The following is a 24,665-nucleotide window of genomic DNA, read 5'->3' on the forward strand; positions in this document are numbered from 1 at the left end:
GGGAGAAATAATGTTTGTACTAAAGATCCTGATAATGTGCCACAGCCCCCCCCCCCCTACACACACACACACACACACACACACACACACACGGAGAAGGACAAGGAGAGACTCTGGAGAAAAGTTCAAACGGTTCACCGTTATTTAAAGTGCAGGCAAGAACAGGAGGTCAAAAACAATCAGGTCAAAATGTGGTGGGTAGAAAAAGGCTGGAAAACTACAGCTGGGACGAACAAGAACAAGTGGACCAGTGTACATACAAAGGTCTTGATGAGGGAATGAGGAACAGGTGAGCAGATGGGGGTGGGGTGGGATGGGAGAGGGGTAGGGTAGGATGGGAGAGGGGTGGGGTGGGATAGGATGGGAGAGGGGTGGGGTGGGAAAAAAAAAAAACACAACAATCGAAGTAAAAAGGTGAGAAACAGATCAGACACAGTGACGTTTAAACATTGACCTGGACACAGGAAACATCCACAGAACAGTTTGTTCTTTGCTGGAGGAGTAAACCAGTCGGTCCGTCCGTCAGTAATATTTCATAAAGTACTTCAGTTCACCTGTATCGCCATAGCAACCTCAGCCTGTTTTTAATTGGAGCCTGAGGCCAGTCTGCATCCCTTTCATCTTCCACACACACACACACACACACACAGTCAGTTTGTCTCTGTGTGTTCACGTTGTCAGTGCGCTCACAGATAAACACTGAAGCACTTCTTCACCAGGTTGGATGTTTTTCTGGGTCAAAACATTTATTGTGTTTATAACAAAATTCAGATTCAATCTGGAAACAGTGAATCTTGATGATGATGATGATGATGTTGCTGCTCTTTGCAAACAGCTTGTTACCACCCACAGCAATGTTTTATTAAGAGACATCTAGTGGTCATGTGGAACTGTACCACCTAGAAAAGACTATTCTGGCCAACACTGAGCTTTAGAAGCAGTCAGCTGGACTGTGCAGGTGCATGGAAATGATGAGCAACACTTAGAGTCCAGGACTGTAACGTACTGCGGGGATTTGAACCCAGGAGCTCCAGTTTACAAGACAGGTGCATTAACCAGCTAAGCCACAGCACCTGAGCGACAGAGGAAGGATCTGAGGGGTGAAAGGCTTTTTGAAGCAAACTCTTGTGATATCAAAGCAAAACAACAGTTTTATTCTTGTCTTTGAAGATCTGCTGACCCTGATGCAGGACCTGCTTCTCTGTAGGTGCTTTAAGAGGAAAACATTTCCACACCAGTTTAATACAAAGAGTCTGTGTGTGTGTGTTTTAGCTCAGAAAGATGTGAACACAATCAGGTCTCTATCATCAATCTACGTGAAGTGAATCACAACAATTCAGCGTTTGCAGGTTTGTGGCTTTGATCCAGTTTTTCATTATAAATATATTTTTTTCTTTCCTTATTACAAAAGGACAAAGACACACATGCAAACAAGCAGGGAAACATCAAGGTGCTGCTGGGATTTGAACCCAGGATCCCCTGTTTACAAGACAGGTGCTTTGACCAGCTAAGCCACAGCACCTGACAGACAACAGCCCATATAACAGACCTTTATTCACAGCATGTGATGATACTGTTAGTGAAGCACTGTGTCATTTAAGTATCTCAGTGAACCAGGAAAGCGACAGATCACACACTAGAACACAACAGTAGAATCCTGCTCTGACACACCTGAATGCAGTTCATTCATCATTAATGCTGTCGTTTACACCTGTGCTGTGTGTGTCAAAGTGTCTGCTGTGGAAAAGGCCCACGGAGGAGATGCTTGGTGAAGGGTAACCTCCTATCAAATCAAATCAAAGCAACATTTTCCTTCCTGCAGGTGCTGAAAAGCAAAAAACCAGAAAAGTGCAACAACCTCTGCATTTTTCATCAGATGCAGCTTCACACCTGGAAGCCAAACATGAACCAAAAGCAGGAAATTCACAGGTTACGTCTATAAAGGTCCAGTTCGGAGGAGAGGGAGCTGGTCCAGGATGCTTTCATATCAGCGTTTAAGCTAACGTTAGCAGTTTACGCTTCAGGCAAACCCCAGTAAAACCTGATAAATCAAACCAAACTCAAACTTATCAATCAGCACTCCACTTTAGGATGAGTATCAAAAACACTGAGGGGTCTTATGGGCAGAGAAAACATGGATTCTGGTTTTTAAAAAATCCCTTAAAAAGCATTAAATTAAACACAGTAAATTTGGCTTTTAGCAAGGAAGAGGAGCTTAGCATTAAGGCTGGAAGCAGGGGGAAACAGCTAGCCAGGCTAAAACACAAAACACGCAGACTAACACTCTGTAGCCTGTTTATTTAGTCTGGACACAAACAGAAATGTAAGCAGCTCAGTTGGTGGTTTCAGACAGAGGTAGGTGGCGTGGCACCTCAGGACTCACAACACTCGGCTGTTGTTTGCAGAGAAATAGTTCCAGCACATAACTGCCTGCACTGTAAGGCGTAATGCTGTGGTCGCTGTGTGCACTGATTCATTAAACAGAGCTGTTATCACGGCGCTGCTGAGAAACTGCAATCACAGAGAGAAAGAAATGAAACTGCGGTTTTCTCTACAGCTATAAATTATTCACACACACACACACACACACAACACACACAAGACACACAACACATACACAACACACACAACACACACGCAAAACACACATGTCTGGTCGCCTGTCCTGAGGCTTGAGAGACTCAGGTGAACCACAGAGCTTATTAACCCTCCAACACACACACACACACACACAAACACACACACAGACCTTTAACAAGACAAAGGGAGGCACCATCTTTTGACAGGAGAAGGTTGAACAGGGCGTTGTACTCCATCTTTGTTCTGCTTCAAACCAGTGGAGCACAGAGCATCATGGGAAATAAGAGGGGGAGGGGCTCACATGTCCGATTTCCCCTGAAAGTACAGTCAATCAAGCTGCAACTTAATCAATTAGGTTTATTAATCAGACAGTAAAAGGAGAGGAAGAAGGAGGAAGATGAGATGAATATGAAGAGGAGGAGGAGGAGGAGCAGAGGAATGAACCAGCTTTAAAAAAAAAAACAGGACAGGAGAAGAAGAGGGAGGTTTGAGGTTCTGTCATCTCAGCATCATTTCAAACAGCAACACTTTGTGGTGAACTCTGAACTCTGACATGTGAATTTGCACTTTTGACCATCAGCAAACAGCCTTGACAGCGCTGACCTATGACCTGGGGAGGCTGCCGCCGCCCTTTAGCTGCGTCACACGGTGTCAAGGGCACAGACACAGTTTAAAACAGATGCATAAACAGACCCCAAACCCTCGTCTGTGCTTTCATCACATCCAGACCAGGCCCCCCTCCAAGACCAGGCCCCCTCCTGCCTCCCCGACCATCCGCACCACATCTTATCCCCACCATTCAGGACCAAGCATAGGGCTTTGGGATTTGTGACTGTCCACGCTACTGTTTTCAATGACACATTTAATGTCCACTGCTACTTTATGTCCTGTGACCACATTATAAAGGCAACTCATAAAATAATCGTCTTGATTCACTACTGTCCTGTTTTCCACCATCGATTGGTACGACCCAGTTACTGAAGCAGGACTACTTTTTCTGTCTGTGTAAGGTATGTGTGTAGCTTCTGTCAGGAGAGGGGGCGAAAGAGGAGGACATAAAATGGGGGGAGGAGAGAGGAGAGGGAGGCAGCAGAGGAGAGGAAACAGAAGAAGAAGGAAAGAGGGAGAGTATGAGAAGGGGGGGAGACCAAAAGATTAGGAGAGAGGAAGAGTAAAAAGAAGGAGGAGGAGGAGGAGGTTTCACCTTGTTCTCCCCATAGAAAAAGACAGATGACTGGAGGAGTGTGGGGGTGCTGCCTTAATGAGAACACACACACACACACATACACACACACAGTGACACAGCACAATTGGAACCAGCTGCTGCTGTTTATCCGACCACAAGCGGTACAGCTGCGTCGTCATGGCAGCGAGGCAACGCTCGGGGCTGCAGGCGAGAGCAGTGATCGCAAGGTCAACGAGGACTGTGTGTGTGTGTGTCCGTATGTGTGTGTCCATGGAGAGGAAAGTGTGTGGGCGAGGCTAACTGTAATAAGATGAGTGTGAAGAATCTATTGACCTCCTTCATCATGAACCAAATAAAGGAAAAGTCCATCCTAAAACTCTAAGGTCACTCTCAACCACCCATCAAGGCAGCAGCTCTCCTCCTCCTCCTGGTGTAGGGAACGCTCAAGAAAAACACCAGCGTCAGTTCAAACCGTTTAAACTTTGACCAACTTTGACTGTTCTGGCAGCGTTCTGTCAAACCCAGAGCTCAGCTGCTGTTTCGGGAAACTTCTCAGCGCTCGTTAAACAGCTGCTGCTGATGCATGTTTTCTGTTTGGGTTTAGTAGGTTAGTGCACGCTCGTCCCTGTGGATGATTGGGAAACGTACGTACGTTCAGTCTGGGGTTAAATATGTTTTCAGGTTTGGGACATCGACAGTTTGGGTATCAGTCAGCTCCATTTACATTTTTCATTTTCTTTCCCTGGTTCAAACCCATCCATTTACCCTGATCTGCATATGACTCTCCATTAGCAAGATAAGAAATCTAATGGCAGCCATCTTGTTTTTTTCTGCACTAGACAGAGATCTGACAACATGAGTAGAGGGGGTTGGCCAGTGATTATACAGTCGGCGGTTCCCTGCCAATACGCCAGGAGGTGACAGGTCATTTGGGGAAAAGCAGCACCTGCTAGTCATTTAGAAATAAATGTATGTTTGAATGAAGGATGTTTCATTATTAATCTATCCTTTTATTTTTATCGTTATTGCTCATATATGTGGGAACAGCTCCACACTCACAACATTACACGTGTTCCCATCTATGACTTTTTGTGCCATTATTGCTTAAACGTCCCAAAATGACCAGAAGATGAAAACAACAGTGAAATAAGAAAGGATGAGGATAAACACCTGTTTTGACCTTGACGTGTCTTCAGTCTCTAATTTTACAGAAAGATGCAGAAACTGAATTCTCAGGCTTTGTCATCAGAAACCTGTGGTTCCGACACAGACAGAGACAGAAACACCATATTTTGGCCACGTTTTCATAAAGTTTATGGTTTCAACACATAGGCCCTCATCTTCTCCCTCCAAACATCTTTTTCTGTCATTGTTTAGAAATCCAAGTCTTCACCTGCGCCTCCAAATACGGAGCAGAAGAAGAAGAAGAAGAAGAGGGCGAGGGGGAAGCTGTGTTTGTTTCTATGTTTGTAAAGTTTCTCTCCCACTCATTTTCTTCTTCTTCTTCTCTAATTTGGGAATGCAGGATGTGGTTTTCATAACAATGAGGAGTTATATTTCATTTCAGTGCTGACTGAAGCACAAACACACAGCTACACACACACACACACACACACACACACACACACACAAAAAAAACCCCCCCGACTCAAGCGAGCATCTTTACACACTGACATGCACTTACACAAACACACACATGCATTCATGAAGATGTATGCAAATGTGGACAGAACACACACTCACAAGTATACACACATGCACACAAAAGAATATTCACATTCACCGACTTACGCTCACACACAGGCATGCTCATTACACAAACACGTGCAGATACACACACAAGTACTAGTGTGTATTTAATGTGTGTATTCCATATTATGCAAATGTACAACACAGACTGAAGGCTGGCACAAAAGGAACCAAACTCAGCACACACACAAACACACACACACACACAAACACACACAAACACACAAACACACACACACACACACGCTGGATGGAGATGGAGAAAGAAGAAAATGGAAATGAGAGACGCAGCTGAAAGAGCGACAGACGTGATTCAGCTGCAGCTGAACAGAAGCTGTGACCTGATGTAGATCTGCAATAAGATTTTATCATCATCCACAATGATGACGTGTTTTTGTGTCTTAGCTGAAAGAGACACAGTAATAGAAATAATGTGGTTGTATTGTTCTGTTTCTCTGCTTCGTGTGGAAACCTTCCTGTTTGAGCCAGTGATGTGCTCAGAGCTCTGGATTTTACAATCTGAGGATGTTTTACTCTGAAAGTGCAGAAATAAACTCACACTGTTAACGTGTGTTTACACTGTTCAGTGACTGTTAAGCTAAAGCTTCAGTCTGGGAATGGTTGACAGCTGAGAGAGGATCGTACTGACCGTGGCTGGACTGGACCAGGGAGCTGACCGTCATGCTGTGTCCTACGGGGGCCACCGTACTACAGCTAGATGTAAACAGAAAGAAGCTGAATGACATCACAGCTCAAAGACATTGGCCCGCCTCTTTCACTTCTAGCATGGTTCAGTGTGACTGACCTTTGACCCATGAAATCCAGAGGCTCTCAAATGTCCTAATGCTCACCTGTTCATAGTGATGCTTTATAACCCCTATAGACCCCTAGAAGGAGAAGAAGAAGAAAGCAATACAAAGACAAGTTAGCAGAAAACATTAAATAGAGTCAAATTTATGGCTTCATGTTCATAGCATGTTGGTTGGTACATTAATGAAAGTGAAGTGTGCTGTGACTGTCATTATTTTACTGTTAATCAACAGAATCCATCACGTGACCAAAGAGTAAATGTAAATATAATCTCTGGATTTCTGTTCAAAGCTTCTGATGAATCTGTTTTCATGAAGGAAAAGAAGTTTTGAAAAGTTTCTCAACATAACCTGAATGAATAATATATTTCTGTCTGTTATATTATTCATCTGTCTGCTCTCAATGGTGATGACTCACATGCAGGAGGAAGAAGCTGAAAAATTAAACATCTATGTAAATACTCGTCTGGCAGCATGTAACTTGCTCCCTTGAATCTTGGGAAAGTCACTTTTTCTGGGTTTAATCTCGTATTTACTTTGTTGGCTGAATCAAACAAACTGTGCAGTAAGATCATCTGACAGAAAACATCCAGGAAAGGTTGTTTCTGTGTGGATGTAAAGTTTCCCAGTGAACTGAAGATGAGAAGCTTCATCTCCTCCTCCTCCTCCTTGTCCTCCTCCTCTTCCTCCTCATCTGTCTGCTTCATTTCCTGAGCTGAAATAGAATTGACTTCCTGATACAAGGTTAAACGAGTTTGATGTCAGTTCTCTGCAGAGAGAGAGAGAGGGGTAAAATTAATATGTTGACTGAGAGGTCAACAATATCATCGTGTGTGTGTGTGTGCCTTTCAGTCTGAGATTTATCTGAAAAACAAACACAAACTGAGTCTGGGATCATTTTCCTCTGAGAGCCACTTATTCTGTTCCAACAATTATTTCTATGATTCGTCCGTCTGCCAAAGTTTCAGCCTCCTCCTGCAGATCACTCCAGGTTCTGAGGTATTTTCAGTCCGTCCTCACACAGCAGCTTTAAGACCTGCCCACAGATTTTCAGTGACTCTGAGGCTGGGGGGGGGGGGGGGGGGTGGGGGGGGTCGGCTGTGGGGGCCGTTCAGATTTCTCGAAGTGGTTCACGGCAGATCTTGAGGTCTGCTTCGGTTCTGTTTTAGGAGCCAGACTCTTTTCACTTTCACTTTCCTGCCTGACTGCAGGACGTTTACACGCAGACTCTGCTGATATTGAGTGGAATCCATCCTTCCCTCCGTCGGGGGCTTTGTTTCGCCTCTCCACCCTCTCACACCTTGTCTTGACTTCCACAGTTCCTCTTGTGTATTACTGGCATAAAATAAATCCTGACTCTGCAACTTCAGGATCTATTTCTGATCTCAGATGTCGTGTTTTGGTGGAAAGTTTACGAGACATTTTGTGTCAGATTCCAAGTGAAAGTGAACTTTGAGTCATCTGGGAAATTCTCTCTTATCCTTGTGTGTGTGTGTTTTTGAATGTTTTACATTTCTAATCATAGAATTTTAGCACTTTTTACTTTTAAATGACTTTGTATGTACAGTATGTGCGTGTTTCTTTGAATGTGTGTGTGCATGTGTAAGTGTGTGTGCGTGTGTGTGTGTGTCCTTGGCTGTCCCTCCTCAAGGCAAACTGCCAGTCACACCACCAGCCAGAAATCAGAGTGTGGGCTGACTCACACACACACAAACACACACACACACACACACACACACACACACACACACACACACACACACTTACTCACACTTAAAAACACACAAAAGACTGAAAGAGAGATTTTCCCAGATGAGGCGAGTTATTGTCCACTCATTCCTGTCACCTTTCCAGAGAAACCCTCCCTCCTCTGTGTGTGTGTGTGTCTTTGTGTGCCTTTGTGTGTATGTCTTTGTGTGTGTGTCTGTGTGTGTCTGCGTGCGGGCCCCCAGGATCTGGGTGTTGTTCTGCGCCTACACAGTGAGACATTTCACAGCTGTGGTCAACAGTTTCTGGCGACGAGTGTGTGAAGAAAACGTCCGCTGTGAACCGAAGTCTCAGTCTGGTAACGTCTCTGACTCCTCCTCCGTCTGGAGACAGTCATGTGACTCTGTCCAAATCAAAACAAACAAGATTTGTGACTGTTATTATTTAAAGATTAAATTATTCTGACCATCGACTGGTCGACCTGCCTCTTTATCATCTTCTACCTCAGTTGAAAGTTTCTGTAAAACTTCATTGTATAAATCAGGAACCAGTAAAATACTTGTTGGTTCCAGCAGGTTCTGCAGGTACAACGGCAGAAAACAATGAAGAAGACTATGGTGAAGAGGTGAGTGACAGCTGGGTGGAAACAGGAAATAAATTAAACCATAAGTAAAAAGCATCAGCAGAGAACTGGGAAACAACCTTTTGTTGTAATTATAGAATAAAAAGGGAAGAACAGCTTCACACAACACTTCAAAAATGATTTGATCATTAATACTGAAGTGGTTTAGTCTAGTGCTTCCCAAACTAGGGGTCAGGTCCCTCCAGAAGAGTCACGTGATAAATCTAACGGGTCGAGAGATGAATAATGTGCTAAAAAAGGGAGAAGAGACAAATTTCACTTACACTACAATTTCCTCCTTTTTATCTTTGGACTCTTCTTTTGTGGTGAAACGTTGGGAGTTTTACCTTTTGAGCCTCGAACCTTCGATTCAGCCTGTTACCACACACCTGAGAATACGAGCCACAAGTCTGAACCAACTCTGTGTCGACAGCTGCTGCACTGATCCGACGATCCTGAAATACTTTCAGACAGTGTATAATTTGTCAAGAGATAACACGACTTCAAACATTTACTAAGACAGAAAGTGGGATATTCACTGTTGTGTGTGGTCACACTGTGCGTCAGCATCACTTGGTTATTCAGTGTGTAACCACCATCCTCTGCTGTTCAGTCCTGGAACTGCACGGTGCTGTGACGGCTCCTGAATTAAAGGACCAATCAGATGTTTTAGTGTGAATCTCCATCTGTGTAACGACTAATTATTTCTTACCAACCTGTGGATGTTAATATATTAATGAAGTTTGGGAAGAAAAAGTCTGTTTACATCTAAAAATCACACACACAGCAGCAAACACTGTTCAATTTAAAACAGGCAAAATCTATAAATGTTCTTATTACATACAGCCTGTCACTATGGCAACAATCAGTACTTTTGCACATAAGAACTAGTTATTAATTTAAAATATATATTTTACAGGTTATTACTGTACTATGTATTACATACTATGTTGTTTAATTCAGATCAGAGTTTATTTCACTGCAGATTCACACAGGTCGCGTCAGGTTCGATCACAGGGCTGTAAAGTTTTATTCAGACTTTGTTTGTGCCACTTTCTGCATCATCATCATTTCATTTAACTCACAGAGCGAAGCCTCTGTTTTTCCTGAAAGATAAATCTCACATCATCTGAGATCCAGACGGCTGGAAATACGACTTATCACTGTCCTGAAGGTGTTTACGCTCTGGATCAAACAGGATTCACAAAATAAAAGACAATTTTAACCTCTTCCCAAAACTGAAAATTTATTTTGTGGCTTGAAGAGATATTTATACTGTTCCTATTACAAAGACTGAGCAAACACACAGATACTGTTTGAAATAAATATTTAAATCCAGACAAACTGTTCATCCACTGATTAACATCTAAAACATCTGGAGTCTGTTGGACTGAAACATTAACTGAAACCTCTTGTTTACTGAAGTGTTCAGACTTTTACCTCAGGAGCAGAAGTTCCAGCTTCCAGATTTTTTTTTTCTAAAAACACATTTTCAGTTTGTCACTGTGGATTATTGAGTTTTATCCATTTAAAATTTAATCTACAAAACAATAAAGTGCAAACATTGTTCTCCATCATCTTCACAGTTTCTTTTTTTAATTTTATTGTCATTAATTTTGCCTCCACTGGAACTTTGAATGATGAAGTTTAAATATATGAAACAGTTACTGGAACTTAGAGATGCAAACACGCTGAAAATGACTTTAAATGAGTTGATTTCAAAATTTCAAAAACGTAATTCAGAAAATCGTAAACAGAATTTATTTCACTGTCTCATTAAATATCATCACTTCACTCAGTGAATCACATTTCTTCAGTAATTCTGTAATAAACAGTGAAAATTGTGAACTGTTAACGTATTGTGCGTAAAGACAACAAAGAAGTTTGTGTTTCTTTCTGTCCTGTATATGTGCATTTACATATGTGTGTTTACACGTGTGTGTTTACATGTTAGTGTCTCTCAATCAAGTGACCTCCTTTAGTCTCTGGACCACAGCAGATGCCACCTTCCTGTACGCCTCCGCCTGGAAAGTGAACACACACACACACACACACAGAGGGAATAAAGCACAGACATCATTACGTGACAAACATTTTCCATAGAAAACTATATAAATGGAGGAATGTATCAGTACAGTTTAGTTAAACTCTGTTTGTTCGACTCTTGTTTTATATTAATTTATTGTTTGGTGATTTATTCTGTTCCATTCGATGGATTTTCAGTGACCAGATTTTATTCTCTACAAAACAAAGCAAAAAAACAAAAACCTAAATAGAACAGAACAGAACAGAGACCTCGGGGCTGTCTGGAGAGGAGACGACCACTGGCTGTCCTCTGTCTGACGTCTCCCTGATGTTTAGGTGAAGGGGAACGTCACCTGGAGGGAGACGGTGATAAAATCCGACATTATAGAACAAAACCCATCAAAAACGTCTGTTACTCGAAATTTTCTGTACTTGAAATAGTTCATAAAGGTCATGGAGTTTATGTAAGAGTTAGAAAATCAGCGAACATCAAGAAATTAGTGCCAGAAATGTGAGAGGAAAAAGCTCCAAACCGGCTCCTGTTGATCCTCCTACCTAATAACTCGACTCCCAGTGTGTCAGCGAGCTGTCGGGCCCCGTCAGAGCCAAAGATGTGAGTCTGGTGGTTACAGTTTGGACACTGGAAGACGCTCATGTTCTGCACCAGACCGAGAACCTGCAGGAACAAAACCCAAACACAACACGTGCGTCTTCCTGTAAGTTCATCCCATCAGCGCTTACATTACATAAAGTACATACATTTGATCTAACTGTTTCTTCATTACTGTAGCCTGCTGACTTCATTTTGTAACATGGGAACACAACTGTTTATATTAACACACACACACACACACACACACAGATTACCGGCACATTAACTTTCTTGAACATCTCGGCTCCTCTGCGAGCGTCCAGCAGAGCGATGTCCTGCGGCGTCGACACGATGACGGCACCTACACAACACAACAAACATCACATGACGAGACTTTATACTGAGCAGCGTCTGCACAGTGTCGTTCAGTTCTACACAACAGCCCTTACGTCTATCCTGAGAGTGAGGACATGTTTAGAAGCTGAGGACATTTTTTATTGTTAATATTAGCATTAGGCTAAGATTAATATATGTAGCACATATATTGGTTTAGCAGTAGTGTGTGTTGGTGTGACTCACCTGCTATTGGGATGTTCTGGGTGATTGACAGCTGGACGTCTCCTGTCCCAGGAGGCATATCGACCACTAGATAGTCCAGCGAGCCCCAGTCCACCTACAAAAACACACACACACACACACACACACACACACACACACACACCTCGTCTCTGCTGATGAAATGTCCTCATCCGTTTCCTTAACATCAGACAATCAAACCGATTTCAGTTCAGCTTCACTGAGATCGAAGATTTGGAGATGGTTCCTACCTGCCTGAGCAGTCTCTCTATCGCTGACATCACCATCAGCCCCCGCCACACGATGGGAGCCACGTCCTCCACCAGGAAGCCCATCGACATGCTGAGAGAGGAGAGAGGGGTCAGAGGTCACAGCAACAGAAAGATTAGTCCGCACAAGAACAGGAGGAGTTAAGAATTAACGGGACAGAAATATTCTGCTGCTCTGGGTGGAGGGACTCACCAAGGAATCCCATAGTTGGTGAGTGGGATCATCAGATTGTCTGGAGGAAAGATAAAACAGCTCAGGTCGGCTTCGCCATGACGGACGAACCTTCATCAAATTCATCAACTACTTCTAAGATGTCTCCTGATGATCAGGTGACATTCGTGCATCAAAGACGGATATTTAAAGTTAGAAACTGGAGAAAGGAGGATAAACATGTGCCGTACTGTCAGTGAGCTCCGGGTTTCCCTTCAGGTTCATCAGTTTGGGAATCGACGGGCCGTAGACGTCAGCGTCCAACAGACCAACTGACTTAGACTGAGAGAGAAAGAGAGAGAGTCCGAGAAGAGTTTTATTTCCAACAAAGCTCATCATTTAGAAGGACGTCAGGCGACATCCTCACTGAGAGCAGCCCTCACAGGAGACAACAGACGAGAGGTGAGTAAATGAGCAACAGGTTAAAACAACTATCTGACAAATCTGACAGTTAAACATATAAATATTATAGTTACAGAAAGGTACTAAAATCATGATTCATTTATAATTCAGCTACTGAATTTTATTCACTGGAACTGAAAAGATATTTCCTGCTTCCTTACAGTGCAAATGCTGCTTGCTCTCCCTCTGGTGACATCTGTCTCTTTTCTCAGTGAACATGTATCTTGGAGATGTGAGTGAGACGTGTTGAAAACATGATTAGAGAGACAGGTTCTTACCGGATCGTTGGACATTAATCCAAGAGCCAAATTCACTGCGGAGACAGGAAAGCAGACATTAAACACCTCTGACTGCTGCTTAAACTGAAGACACCAGGCTGCTTACAATGTCCAATAATAACGGTCCAATTCAAATGGTTGTTTTTCTGTTCCTGTTTTCTGTTGACTTCTGCCTGCATCTCACTGAGCTTCAGAGCTGCACTGTCAGACAACATCTGAAGATTAGTCAGTTTATTCTGACAGTTCGTCAAACACATGTTCTTTACACGAGCACATACATTAAAAAATGTTTCAGAGGCAAAGCTGAGAGGGATTCATTACAAAACATCCATTAGAGAATCTTAAAGCTTTGGATGTTTAGAAGAATCAAGCTACATGAACACTTCTCCATATTTCAGCAGGAAATTCTCACTGTACCTGCAGTGGTGGACTTGCCCACGCCGCCTTTTCCCGAAGCCACAACGATGACCTGTTTGACCCCTGTGATGGGCTTCTGTTTGGGAAGACCTCTGGCCATCTGCTGCTTCTGCCTCTCCTGTAACGCCTTACTGTCCACTGACCTCTGCAACACAACAATCACATAAAAGGTTAAATTACCTGGTACTACTTTCTCAGGAGTTTTCTTTATAAATTTTATAAATCAATTATTATATTGCTTTACAGATCAGTTAGAAGCCACAACTAAACTGAGACAGAGACTATTGGTACTACTGTTACTGTTGTTACATAATTTTGGTATTTAAAAAAAAACCAATTCCATAAAAATGACAATAATAGCTCATTTAAACCCTGTTAGTGCAATTTATACAACAATCTTTGTGTCGCAGTGTGTACAAATGTATGAAATCTGAAATACCAGAATCAAACCCGTACGAATAAACACTTCCGGTAAGTTGGTTCAAAATAATATTCTTGGTATTTTGAGAAATTTACCTAAAAGCGAAAAGACATACATGATACATTAAATGTGTGAACCAAACAAAATAAAACACAATATGTTGACAGTCAATTATATTTTGAATATGTATATTTTTTAAATATAATTTTGTTTTGGAGTCTTCGTTTTATTTTGAATACAAAAATTAAACTTCCGGCCTTGTTCTTGTTTTTCGTTGTCCAACTTGGCGCGAACATGAAGCTATTAGCTAGCTTAGCTGTGTAGTGCTCAGAGAAACAGACGTTAATCTTACCTGGCATCGTGTGAACTGTAAACAACACGCAGGCCCGTGTTTTACTTCTGCCCCTGTTCGTAAAGCTGAAGGTTTATTCACGGATATTCTCAGTAAATGGGAAAGTCTGCAGTAAGTGAACTGAGCCATGTTTGGCTGTTTGGATGCTCCTCAGGTCGACAGATTGCTGCGCATCAAGTTTGCGCAAATTACGCATGAGTGTGCCGGGTGGAAGTGAACTTCTTGTTTTAAATTCCCTTTTAAAAATAACTTTGACAAATCATTTACACACGATAATACCACCCAATGCAGCCTTTTGTTGTCATTCAAACTTATGGACACAGTGGAGGAGGACAGGGCCTTTGTTTGCCTTTATTTCCAACAATGTTAAAATTCTTATTTTGTAAATCAAAATTATAAGAAGCAAGATCAAAATTATTACATTAACTGAATAGTCACGTTTTTTTGTGCAAAATTATAACATGCGGTGCGAAAATTTATATTTTACTTGAAAGATAGTAAAAATAATTACTTTTAAAGTGAAATCAGTGCTCGCAGTTTTTATTTGTTTATTTTGCCATTGATTGAAATTTTACAGCCTGAACAAGTCGATTTGTTGCAGCCCTTTTCTTTACCTTGTTTTTGTTCTGCAGGGAAAACTGTTAAATGCGAAAATACCGCGCAGCCTTGAGAAGTTTTAAGTAATTTTAGGTGACGTCATTACGGAAGTGTGTTGCGTGAGATGGTTTATGGTTTTCCTTTCACTCATTGAACCTTTCTCTCAGTGTGCATGTCGTTTTTGTTGAGGTGTTTTTATGCTGAACTTCTGCGATTGTGTCTGACGCAGCTGACGACCTGGTGGTAATGACGGAGAAAGGCAGTGGCCCCGCCGCTCGCACGGTCCTGCAGCAGTGTCTTCAGGCCAGGCTGCAGGTGAAACCCGCGGAGGAAAACTCAGAGGCTCAGTTTGTCCAGGTGAGAAAAGGTGTAACAAATCTAAACCTCATAATCTGCACATCAGCTGTAACTTTAGTGTTGGTGTTATAATGACGGTGAGGATAATGTGGTTTTAAGTTATGTGAGAGCTGAACTTTGTGTAAAGAAAAATCTGTGAATGAGTTTTATTCTGCTGGGTGAGGGTCATCATTCAGGAGAGAGAAAAGCGGTGAACATGTAGAAAACATAACATTAAACAGAACAGTCTGTTTCCAAATGACAGCTAAACCTGCAGGAAATGGTTAGTGTCATTATTGATCAGTTTATTGACCAGTCACGCTGTCTGCTGATTGGTCCACACCTTTAATGACACTTCACATTGCTGCTTTTCCTGAACTGTGCACTTCCTGCTCTCAGATCGACAGAGGAATGGTGATCTACATCTGTTTCTTCAAAGGAGCCACAGATGACATCCTGCCCAAGATGGGTCTGTTACCTCTTTAACCTCTGACCTACATATTTTAACTCCATCCTGCTCTGCACTCGCTGTAAAACACTCAAAACAAAATGTGAATATTATGTGAATTATTATATGTGTCCTCTTCAGTGTCCACTCTGTTGAACCTGCGGCTGTGTGAGTCCGAGTCGGGGAAGATGATATCGGTGTTGGAACTCCCCGGCAGCCTGCTGATCGTCCCTCAGGCCACGCTGGGCGGCAGGGCCAAAGGCCGGGCGATGCAGTACCACAACAACATCAGCAAAGAGGACGGACTGCGGCTGTACAGCACCTTTGTCTCTCTGTGTGAAAAGGAACTGACGGCGGCTGCTGCTTCAGCCGAGAGTGCGGCTGAGGGGATGGTGAAACATGGGACGTATGGAAACAGACAAGTGCTGAAACTCGACACCAATGGACCATACACACATCTGATGGAGTTCTGAAGTGCTCACAGACGAGAGAAATATAACTCTGAGTTTAAATCGCTCCTCTAATGCCGCTGTTGAAGCTGAAATTACTGTCTAAATATCTACCAACAAGTCAGATACCAGTCTCTTTCATTTTTCTAAGACTGTATGTATTGATATTTGATTGATATATTTTTGATAAAAAGAAATTACACAGATCGGGAATATGTCACTGTTTTTGTGTAATCCCCACAGATGTGAGCTAGTAGAATCCAGTGCATGACAACATAAAAACTTATATCTCGGAGGATCTGAAATCTTAAAAAAAGCAGCCAAGTTCAGGTTCATTGTCATTACCATCATATGCATTAGAAGCAGTTCAATAACATGTTCAGCAGTCACACATGGGTGGGTTGTTTATCTATATATTCTTGGCCATATAGAGTATTTGGAGAAGCTCAAATTGATTCATGGTGAAAGTAATAATGCATCTTTTCTGTGGCCTTTAATAATGATTCTGGAGACTTTTCACCTTCCACCAACACAGCACAGATATCCTTTTTCAGGACAGTCTTTTGAGCAAAAAAAAAAATGTTCCATGATATCCTGGCAAAAATAAAAATGGCAGAAGAAGAGTGTTGCACAAACCAACAGAGAAGCCACATGAACAGAAGAGGAAAAGGCATTAAACCCTGATTAGAACACAATCTCCTGAAGCTGTGTATATTAAAATAAAAAGATAAACTTCTTCTAATTTACTGCAGCATCATGTTAAAAGGTGATGCTATGATTTCATAAACCCTCTGAGAGACTTAAGACAGAAGGTTTAGAGACTGTGAGTCAAAGTCTGGAGGCGTCATTTTAAATTGTAAATTACCTCCGGGACAGCAGGTGGCGCTCAGCTGTGGTGTAGGGCCTTCAGACAGCTTGGGTTACAGAAGCTTTTACAACCAGCGCCAAAACCGTTCATGTATTGTCCATTTCCATGTAATAATTGTGGTAAAACCACAGAAACACTAAAAATAAGATATCAGAAACTATCTGGTGTATATTTGAAGTTGATGGCATAAATTGAGCAGTTTTTTTAAAAAACACAGTTCTCTTCAGTTTCAGTCGCTGTAAATATTAATCATCCTGAAAAAGTCGCGCATGAAATGCTGTTTTAAGTTACAACTTTTATTTTGAAAAATTAAGGTACCGGAAAGTACAAAGTTGCAGCTGCTAGCTTAAATCTGCGCAGCACCTGGCACTACATTTAGCGACGAGGTTGACTTGAAAATTATTACTATGGAGAATTTATATGTACATTTGGAAGAACTGTAAGACGCTAAGTTGTTTAGTCAACGAGTTCCTTTGAAAATCAGCGCAGTAAAACTAGAGTTTTTGTTGAGAGCTGATGGTGGTGTAACGGGGATTTGTGTCGACCGGACACAAGATGTTCCAAGGTGGGAAGCGGTTTTCATTTCAGAAACTTCGGCTATTTTCGTGGTAAATCTGTATTATGAAAATGACAATGATATGTTGGGTTGTATGAGAGTTTTGTGTGTGAGTGTGTGACTTCTGTGTGTGTTTGACTTAAAACCATTCTCCTGTGTTTGTCTCGCACCTCTTCACTTACAGATGCCTTCTTTTGACTTCCTGGATAAAGTGGAGCTGTTTGTGCGGACAGGAACGTATCCTGTAGATTCATCGAAGAGTTCAAAGAAAGTGACCAGAGCTGCCAGCAAACACTTTATCTACAAAGGTACCGTGGAGCTGCGGAGGCAGGTCACACAGAGATGCTGCTTACACAGGAGGGAACGTTTTTCTCTCAGTGCGCAGCAGTTCACACCACAGCCCTCATACAACTGAAAATCGTGGAAAACATGATTAAAAAGCACGTAAACAGTTTGCAGATTGTTCCCTATGCTTCCTCCAGCAGAGTCTTGTTAGTTCACATTATTTACATTAGTCATTTCATTCTGTTTCATACTTAACATGTTCTCCAAGCTGAGATCCACATTTATTTGTATTGTGCATAGTACTGACTGATTGATGTTGAGTTTTAAACCTTCCAAACAGCTCCTCTGAATGGTTGTTAGTTTTTAGTTTAGACAAATGAAACTGGCTTTGCAAGATTACATAGCAAATAACTTCCCCACCATCACACAGACCGGGATCCACTTCTGACTGAAGGAGGAATATAATGTAGTGAGTTTCACTGTCGTTACTCCCTCTGTCCTCCAGATGGCTGTCTGTGGCGAACTTATCGAGGCCGCCTCCTCAAGGTTGTGAGGAGCGACGAGGAAGTGCGGGAGATCCTGACTCGTTATCACAATAACAACAACCACGCCGGCCGGGTTCGGGCAGTGAAGGAGATAATGGTGAGTTCAGATCGTATCATGTGTCTGACTGAACAGCTGAGACGTGTGATCAAAAACTGAAAGATTGATACACTGATCTTCTTCCTCTGTTTGTCCAGTTGATGTATTACTGGGTTGGAGTGACGGAGGCCGTGAAGACCTGGATCAAAGCTTGTGCTGTTTGTCAAAGCCGAAGTTCCACTGAACCACCTAACCCACCCGTCCAGTCCTGCCTAGCCTATGGCTGCGACGCCTCCAGCTACATTTACCCTGAGCTCAGCTTCCACAGGTCAGGACTGTGGGATGACGAGCTCTGATTGGTCAGCAGATCTGTAGGTAAAATTGGACAGCAGAAGTGCAGATGGCAGCAGTTGTAGAGGAAGCTAAAGCAGCGCGGATCACCAGGTTTCATTGGAAAGTACAGCTGAGTATCGTCCTCATAACAATGATAGGAAATGTTGGATTTTCTAAAAATAGAACCCAAAGGAAGCCCATTTAATGAGAATGAAAGAGGACCTAAGATGGAACCTTACCGTTTCCTGTAAACAGACTTTCCTGTGGTTCAGCTTTGTCTCTAGGCTCAGGTCAGACTGAAAAACAAAACTCAACTTCCTCTGTGTTGCAGATTCCCGAAGGAGGCCGAGCAGCGGCAGAGGTGGGTGGAGGTGGCTCAGAGGGACGAAGGCTCGCTGCGCTCAAATTCCTGCCTCTGCTCCCGACACTTTGAGTCGTCCTGCTTTACGCCGAGCGAGGCGGGTCAGCTGACTCTGTCACCGGACGCTGTACCAACCATCATCCCTGTGACTGTACGAGAAGACGAGGTGACACAGTACAGATCGCACATACAGTTTAGGTCGACGTAATGCTCCCTGCAGTGGGTGAGTGTCAAAATATTACTGTACTTCATGTTCTCAAGCTTCTCGGCTCTTCCAGGTTCCTGTCCCTTCAGATGAGGACTTCCTTCATTCTGACACCCTGGAAGACCTCCTCTCTACAGCTGCTACTGCAGAAAGCCCACAGCCCTCTGGACCAGCCTTCAGTCGCTCTGACATACCCATGCAGCTGCAGGAGCACCAGTACTGCCTGCCAGCTCCTGATGTGGACTGCAGGGTGGTCCAGATAGCGAGGGAGGACAAGAAGAGGAAGACCATCATCGAGCCAAGCTTCGCCGCTTACAACCAGATCGCCAGGTAGACACGTGATCATCTGACCCCTCTGTTCATGCTATAAGTTTTATTTTATTCCATTTAACTGAGCGTGTGTTGACATTTTTATTATAATTTTTCCTGCAGGTATCTGAGCCTCAGGGTTTTACCTATGCAAAGCAAGAAAAGCAGAGGTGCTCTAAAGAGGATGGCCAAGCGCTTTGGCATGATAGGTGAATTAATCCTCAGTGAACCAGATTATAGTGTCTAATGAAGATGAAATGCCTTCAGAAATCATTTTCTCTTGTGTTTCAGATGGAGTGCTGATGTACACACGAGTGTCTCCTGCTCTCAGAGTGCCACGCAGCAGAGAGGAGGTAATTACAGTGGATTATAAATTCAGATGACATTCAGCGCTACAGGAAAAACTGTCACACAGCTGCCTTTGAGTTTGGCCTTTTGGTGAATGTGCGTCAGAAGCAAAACAAACATACATGGATAAACATCATGCATTCATTCATTTAAGGACAGTCTTAGAGGTTTAACTTTATGCAGACTGCAGGTATTTGGGTCACATCCATATGTACAAATGAACCATGTTGTCTTTTGAATCCAGGTAAACTCGATCCTGCAGCAGTTCCATGATAACCAGGGTCACTACGGTCAGGGAATCTGCCAGCGAGAGATCGCGAAGCACTTCTACTGGAGCAGCATGACCCGAGACCTGGCCCGCTGGATCTCCAGCTGCCACACCTGCCTCAACAGAACCAAGAGGAAGTGGCTTCGCTGCAGCGTCCGCAACTGCAACAACTGCTGCGGGCCAGTGGAGAGAGGCCTGGGTCTCACCTTCCACAAGTACGAGAGCGTTTTTAACAAATCAACAGTCTCCTCGCTTTTCTAGCTAACACAGCTACTACATGGTTCCGACTGTAACTACCTGAGATATCGTCTGTAATACTTATATCCGTCTGTACCTTCAGGTTTCCTCTTCACAGCGTGGCCTTGCTGGCTCAGTGGCTGAAGGCCGTGGGCCGTCCTAACTGGCATCCTCGGCTCCGGTCATCTATCTGTTCGGCTCATTTCACTGAGGACTGCTTCGACCGCAGCAGAGGGAAGGTCGCCCTCCGTCCGGACGCAGTGCCCACGCTGTTGGTCCACAGCGACTCAGCAGTAAGACACAGGAGTTAGTTACTGTATCAGGTTCTTGAACGAAGAACACGTGAAATGACAGTGGTGGTAGCAGCAGATGCTTGAGTCCAGTCTTTCCTCCACAGGTAAATATGGGAAACTGATTCACACTATTGACTTTTAATTTCCTCTTCATGTGTGACCAGGCCTATTTTGCCAAGTACGATGCTGTGGAGCTCTACCTGCGCAGGCGCACTTATCCTCATGGACTGAGCTACGTAGAGAAAAACACCTTCAGGAGGTTCTGCAAAAAGTTTGCCATCAAAGGTTTGAACAAACCAGAATCTCTGAACAGATTTTGTATTGTGTCCTGTAACAGGTGAGTTGGTTCGTCCAGGCTTTTCCCTAAAGGAAGCTTTCATTCTTATTCCCCAGATGATGAACTCCACGTGGTGAGCGGAGATCGGGTGCGCTTGGTTCTGAGGAGCAGACAGCAGGTCGAAGTCGCCCTCATGGACTATCACAACGAGCTGAACCACCTCGACGTCGACAAATGTCTCCGACTGCTCAGTGAGAAGTGAGAGGAGATCTTCTTCGTCACTGCTCAATCATACTGGTCAAGATGAAATGTTTCTGATCTGCACTGGTAACACGCAGATGTTCAGTGTCATGCCGTCGTATTAATGACCAGCTCCTGACCCGTGACAGGTACTTCTGGAAAACCATGAGACCTGACGTGGTGCAGTGGATCAACAGCTGCTCTCAGTGCAACAGAAAGAAGAGGAAGGACACAGGAGGATCAGAGTCACTGCTGCAGGTGCTGAGATCCCCTCAGACACATGATGATTCAGACAGGTGTGTGTGTTTCTGTCACATACACAATGTGAGGACAAAGTTTTGATGTTTTGAAGTAGAAGTACTGATCGTTTCTTTAGGTGCAGCAGCAGCAGAAGAAGTTTTAATATTTAATCGTAGTGGGATGAATATTAACTTTAATAGCGGTGAACCATTCATGTGGTTTGCAGTGTGTGTTCCCTGTCTGTTTACTGACAGGGAGAAGGATGACGATGTGGACGATGAGGATGACAAGGATGAAGATGGAGGGAGTGTTGGGGACGAAGAGAGGCAGCCAGCAAGAGGATCAGAGGACAGAGTCGTAGGTTTCTCTGCTGCAGCTCGACACACAAACATCCTACAGACCCACTGCAACTTCTTACTCTGTCTTCTGTCCCAGACTCTCTCTATGTAACGTCTTCTTCTCTTATACCCAGCGATATGTAAAACTGATCTGGTGTCAGAAAATGTCCAGAGTGACTATTGTTTTGTTTTATAGAAGCGTTGTAGGAAGTGTTGGGTTTACATCAGCACCCCTGAATGTGTCATCATGGAAAAGTTTATTAAACTGTCTCTCATTTCAATCCTAGGAGAACCCTTTGTCCCCTCGTCCTGCAACTCCCATCAACCATCAGCCCAGAATTCCCATCCTCCTTCATCTAAGGACTCACATCAACTTCCAGCCCAGAGCTCCCATCATCCTCCATCCTATGACTCATAGGAACCAGCCACAGCCTGAAGTCCAGAGGGAGACAAACAGCTCTGACAGTCAGTCTGAGAGTCAAAGCAGCGTCCAGGTTCAGGTGAAACCTCAGCCAGAGAGACAGACACAACCTCCAGACCAGAAACAAACAAGTGACTCTCAGTGCAGCGCCAGAACACGTCACTGCGCCAGCACCCACGGTGTCAACAAACCCCTCAGAGAGCCACATCCTCCACCTGACCTTCCAGCAACATCCCAACCTCTTCCAAGTCCAAACAGTGGACCAAAGACCCGGTCCAAATCCCAAATATCAACACAAACCCAGAACTGTGGCAGCGTCCAGCGCCTGGTGACGAGGAGCAGAGACCTGGAAGCGGGTTCTTCAGCTAAGAGGAGCTCCAGCTGTGGCCTGGAGCCCGGGGTGGCCCCGAGCACCAAACCCTGGCCCATCTTCACTGTTCCTGGCTCTGCACCGGTGCACACAGCCAAGCCCCCTCCTGACATGGACAGGTACAACACAAAGTACTGCTGCCCCACTAAATGTTCTGAACTGGTGAATCTGATTTCCTTAAATACTGTTAGTAGTTACTACATATGAACTGACAACTGTATCTGTCTGTGTGAGCAGCACAGCTGTGTTTCAGAGGTCCAGGAGGCTTCAGGCCCGAACCATCATCCAGCAGTGCAGTCAGGCCAAGGTTAAGACCAAACCAGCCCTGGACGGGGCTGACTCTCAGTGGGCGGAGGTGGGTGGGTGTGTTTGTCTGTTTGTTCATTATTTAGTTTACTTATCTAACATTTTTAGTGATGGAGTGATGGCTGCTGTTCTGTTTGTCCAACACTTCGGTTTAAAGTGAAATATCTTGACAGCTGAAATTGGGAGCTTTTAGCCAGAGACGCTGCACTGTTTTGTTTTTTTTTTTTATGATGGATCATCAAAAAATAGCTCCACCTTCTAAATCTGTGCACAGTATCTGAGACTGTATGTCTTTGTCCTCAGATCCAGGAGGGAATGGTTGTGTATGTGTGCTTTTTCCACGGAGCCACTGAAGACGTCACTTATGAAATGGGTAAGACGTGTTTTTACTCTGCAGTGTGGAAAAATATTCGGATTCCGTGTTTTTAGTTAATAATTGAATTTTCACACACACTGATGATTTTGATGGACTTACGGAGTAAATGTTTACATATTTTGATCAAACTTTTTATTGAATAAAAATCTGTTAATCCAGTTTACTTGTTTTTTCGTTTCTTTCGTGATCCTCTCAACAGCCAACAGCCTGATGACACTTAAACTTTTCCGGAAAGACACCGGGCGCTCCGTGTCTGTTCTCGACCTTCCTGGGAGCGTTTTATTTATCCCCCAGGACTCTCTGCTCGGGGAGCCGGTGCCCCAGAGAAGGGTGCAGTATAAAGGCAGCTGTGAGCCATGGTGGGGCGCTCAACTCTTCTCAAACCTGGTGTTCACCTGCAGAGAACTCATGCTGGGCTCCGCGAAGTGCACGAAGGCCGGCGTGAAGGTGGAGCAGGGAGTGTACGGACAGAAGCAGGAGATTGTCCTGAACTCTGTGGAGCCGCTGACACTTCTGCTGGAGTTCTGAGGTACAGCTGAACATCAGGGCAGGATGTGGGAATCTGAACCTGCTGAATTAGAGTCCAGTCTAACTCCTGAGGCTGCACGGTTCAGAGGAATCCGATAAATCTGGCTGTGATGCACTGTGTTTGTTAGGAGGAGACATCTGGTGCTGGTTTGAATCTGCACATGGGACTTGTTGACAGGAAGGACAGTAACTGATATTAATCACCAGTTATTTTGTTTACATTCAGTCTGTTGTTTAAAAATGTCTCTATACTAATAGTTTAAAAAACTTAATCATTTGTTCATATTGTTTATTCTGTATGGTTGAGAAACAAATCTTTATCTTAAATAATTATTTTTGTAAAACAAAATGTGCACGTTTGATTCACTGAGTTATTTCTAACCACAGTAATGCAGCTACTAAAAATGAATATGGTCAGTTAAATAAACCAGGGCTTAGATATGACCTTCATGAACTGAGTCAGACCTACACGCTGAGCAGGCAGGTCGGTGCCTGTGAATCCAAAATTGAAGACGAAGAACAGAAGCTGGGGTTCAGGTGTGTGTCACGCCATCAGTGAGTCAGTCATTGCAAAGGGAAAGGATAGAAAGCATTTCCTGAATTCACCATGTGAGCAGTTGTAATGCATTACAGATAATTCAAACCCATATGTTTAACTTTTTTAACCTTTATTGGCGACTGGCAGGTTTGGCATTCGATAACATTTTATCAAACTGAATCCTGACAAATCCCTCGTTGACCAGTAACTAAAGTTGCAAACAACTACAAGTCAAAGATTCAGTTCAGATCTTTGATCAGCTGTTGTTGACTGAGGAGCCACAAATACAGATACTACAGTTTTTAGTGGCAGCTACTAAATAAACCAGCATTAACACTGACAAAGCCAAATTAGTTTCTC

General features: G+C 43.5%; 3 protein-coding genes and 1 non-coding gene across 6 annotated transcripts; 2 read left to right on the forward strand and 2 right to left on the reverse strand.

The window, feature by feature from the left end:
* Positions 1 to 1,448: 1,448 nt before the first annotated feature.
* trnat-ugu lies at positions 1,449 to 1,522 on the reverse strand. The gene has a single exon. It is a non-coding gene; the product is annotated as a tRNA-Thr (tRNA).
* Positions 1,523 to 9,885: 8,363 nt separating this feature from the next.
* nubpl (nucleotide binding protein-like) lies at positions 9,886 to 14,348 on the reverse strand. The gene is made up of 11 exons (XM_041060818.1): positions 14,197 to 14,348; positions 13,424 to 13,568; positions 13,007 to 13,041; positions 12,518 to 12,608; positions 12,309 to 12,348; positions 12,098 to 12,188; positions 11,850 to 11,943; positions 11,546 to 11,631; positions 11,234 to 11,354; positions 10,949 to 11,031; positions 9,886 to 10,677 (listed from the first exon to the last, which is right to left on the reverse strand). Exons 1-11 carry the CDS (start codon positions 14,323 to 14,325, stop codon positions 10,618 to 10,620), a joined length of 975 nt encoding a protein of 324 aa, XP_040916752.1. The 5' UTR covers positions 14,326 to 14,348; the 3' UTR covers positions 9,886 to 10,617.
* Positions 14,349 to 14,890: 542 nt separating this feature from the next.
* Positions 14,891 to 16,232, forward strand: dtd2 (D-aminoacyl-tRNA deacylase 2). The gene is made up of 3 exons (XM_041060909.1): positions 14,891 to 15,150; positions 15,529 to 15,598; positions 15,719 to 16,232. The coding sequence occupies exons 1-3, from the start codon at positions 15,040 to 15,042 to the stop codon at positions 16,048 to 16,050; spliced, it is 513 nt and encodes a 170-aa protein (XP_040916843.1). The 5' UTR covers positions 14,891 to 15,039; the 3' UTR covers positions 16,051 to 16,232.
* A 994-nt stretch (positions 16,233 to 17,226) lies between these two features.
* On the forward strand, positions 17,227 to 24,648 carry LOC121196946. Of its 3 annotated transcripts, none has more exons than XM_041060203.1 (18): positions 17,227 to 17,502; positions 17,635 to 17,758; positions 18,241 to 18,377; positions 18,476 to 18,645; positions 18,982 to 19,177; positions 19,290 to 19,546; positions 19,649 to 19,734; positions 19,817 to 19,878; positions 20,118 to 20,356; positions 20,482 to 20,671; positions 20,836 to 20,956; positions 21,065 to 21,206; positions 21,338 to 21,484; positions 21,683 to 21,785; positions 22,054 to 22,676; positions 22,795 to 22,912; positions 23,167 to 23,236; positions 23,439 to 24,648. In XM_041060203.1, the coding sequence occupies exons 2-18, from the start codon at positions 17,635 to 17,637 to the stop codon at positions 23,765 to 23,767; spliced, it is 3,114 nt and encodes a 1,037-aa protein (XP_040916137.1). In that variant the 5' UTR covers positions 17,227 to 17,502; the 3' UTR covers positions 23,768 to 24,648. The 3 variants fall into 3 exon arrangements, with proteins under 3 accessions (XP_040916137.1, XP_040916136.1, XP_040916138.1); XM_041060202.1 differs by having other exon boundaries at positions 17,227 to 17,459; positions 23,439 to 24,647; XM_041060204.1 differs by having other exon boundaries at positions 17,227 to 17,459; positions 22,795 to 22,916; positions 23,439 to 23,574.
* The last annotated feature ends 17 nt before the right edge of the window (positions 24,649 to 24,665 follow it).

The sequence above is a fragment of the Toxotes jaculatrix genome, chromosome 17 (genome assembly GCF_017976425.1).
Source record: "Toxotes jaculatrix isolate fToxJac2 chromosome 17, fToxJac2.pri, whole genome shotgun sequence".
Taxonomy (NCBI): Eukaryota; Metazoa; Chordata; class Actinopteri; family Toxotidae; genus Toxotes; species Toxotes jaculatrix.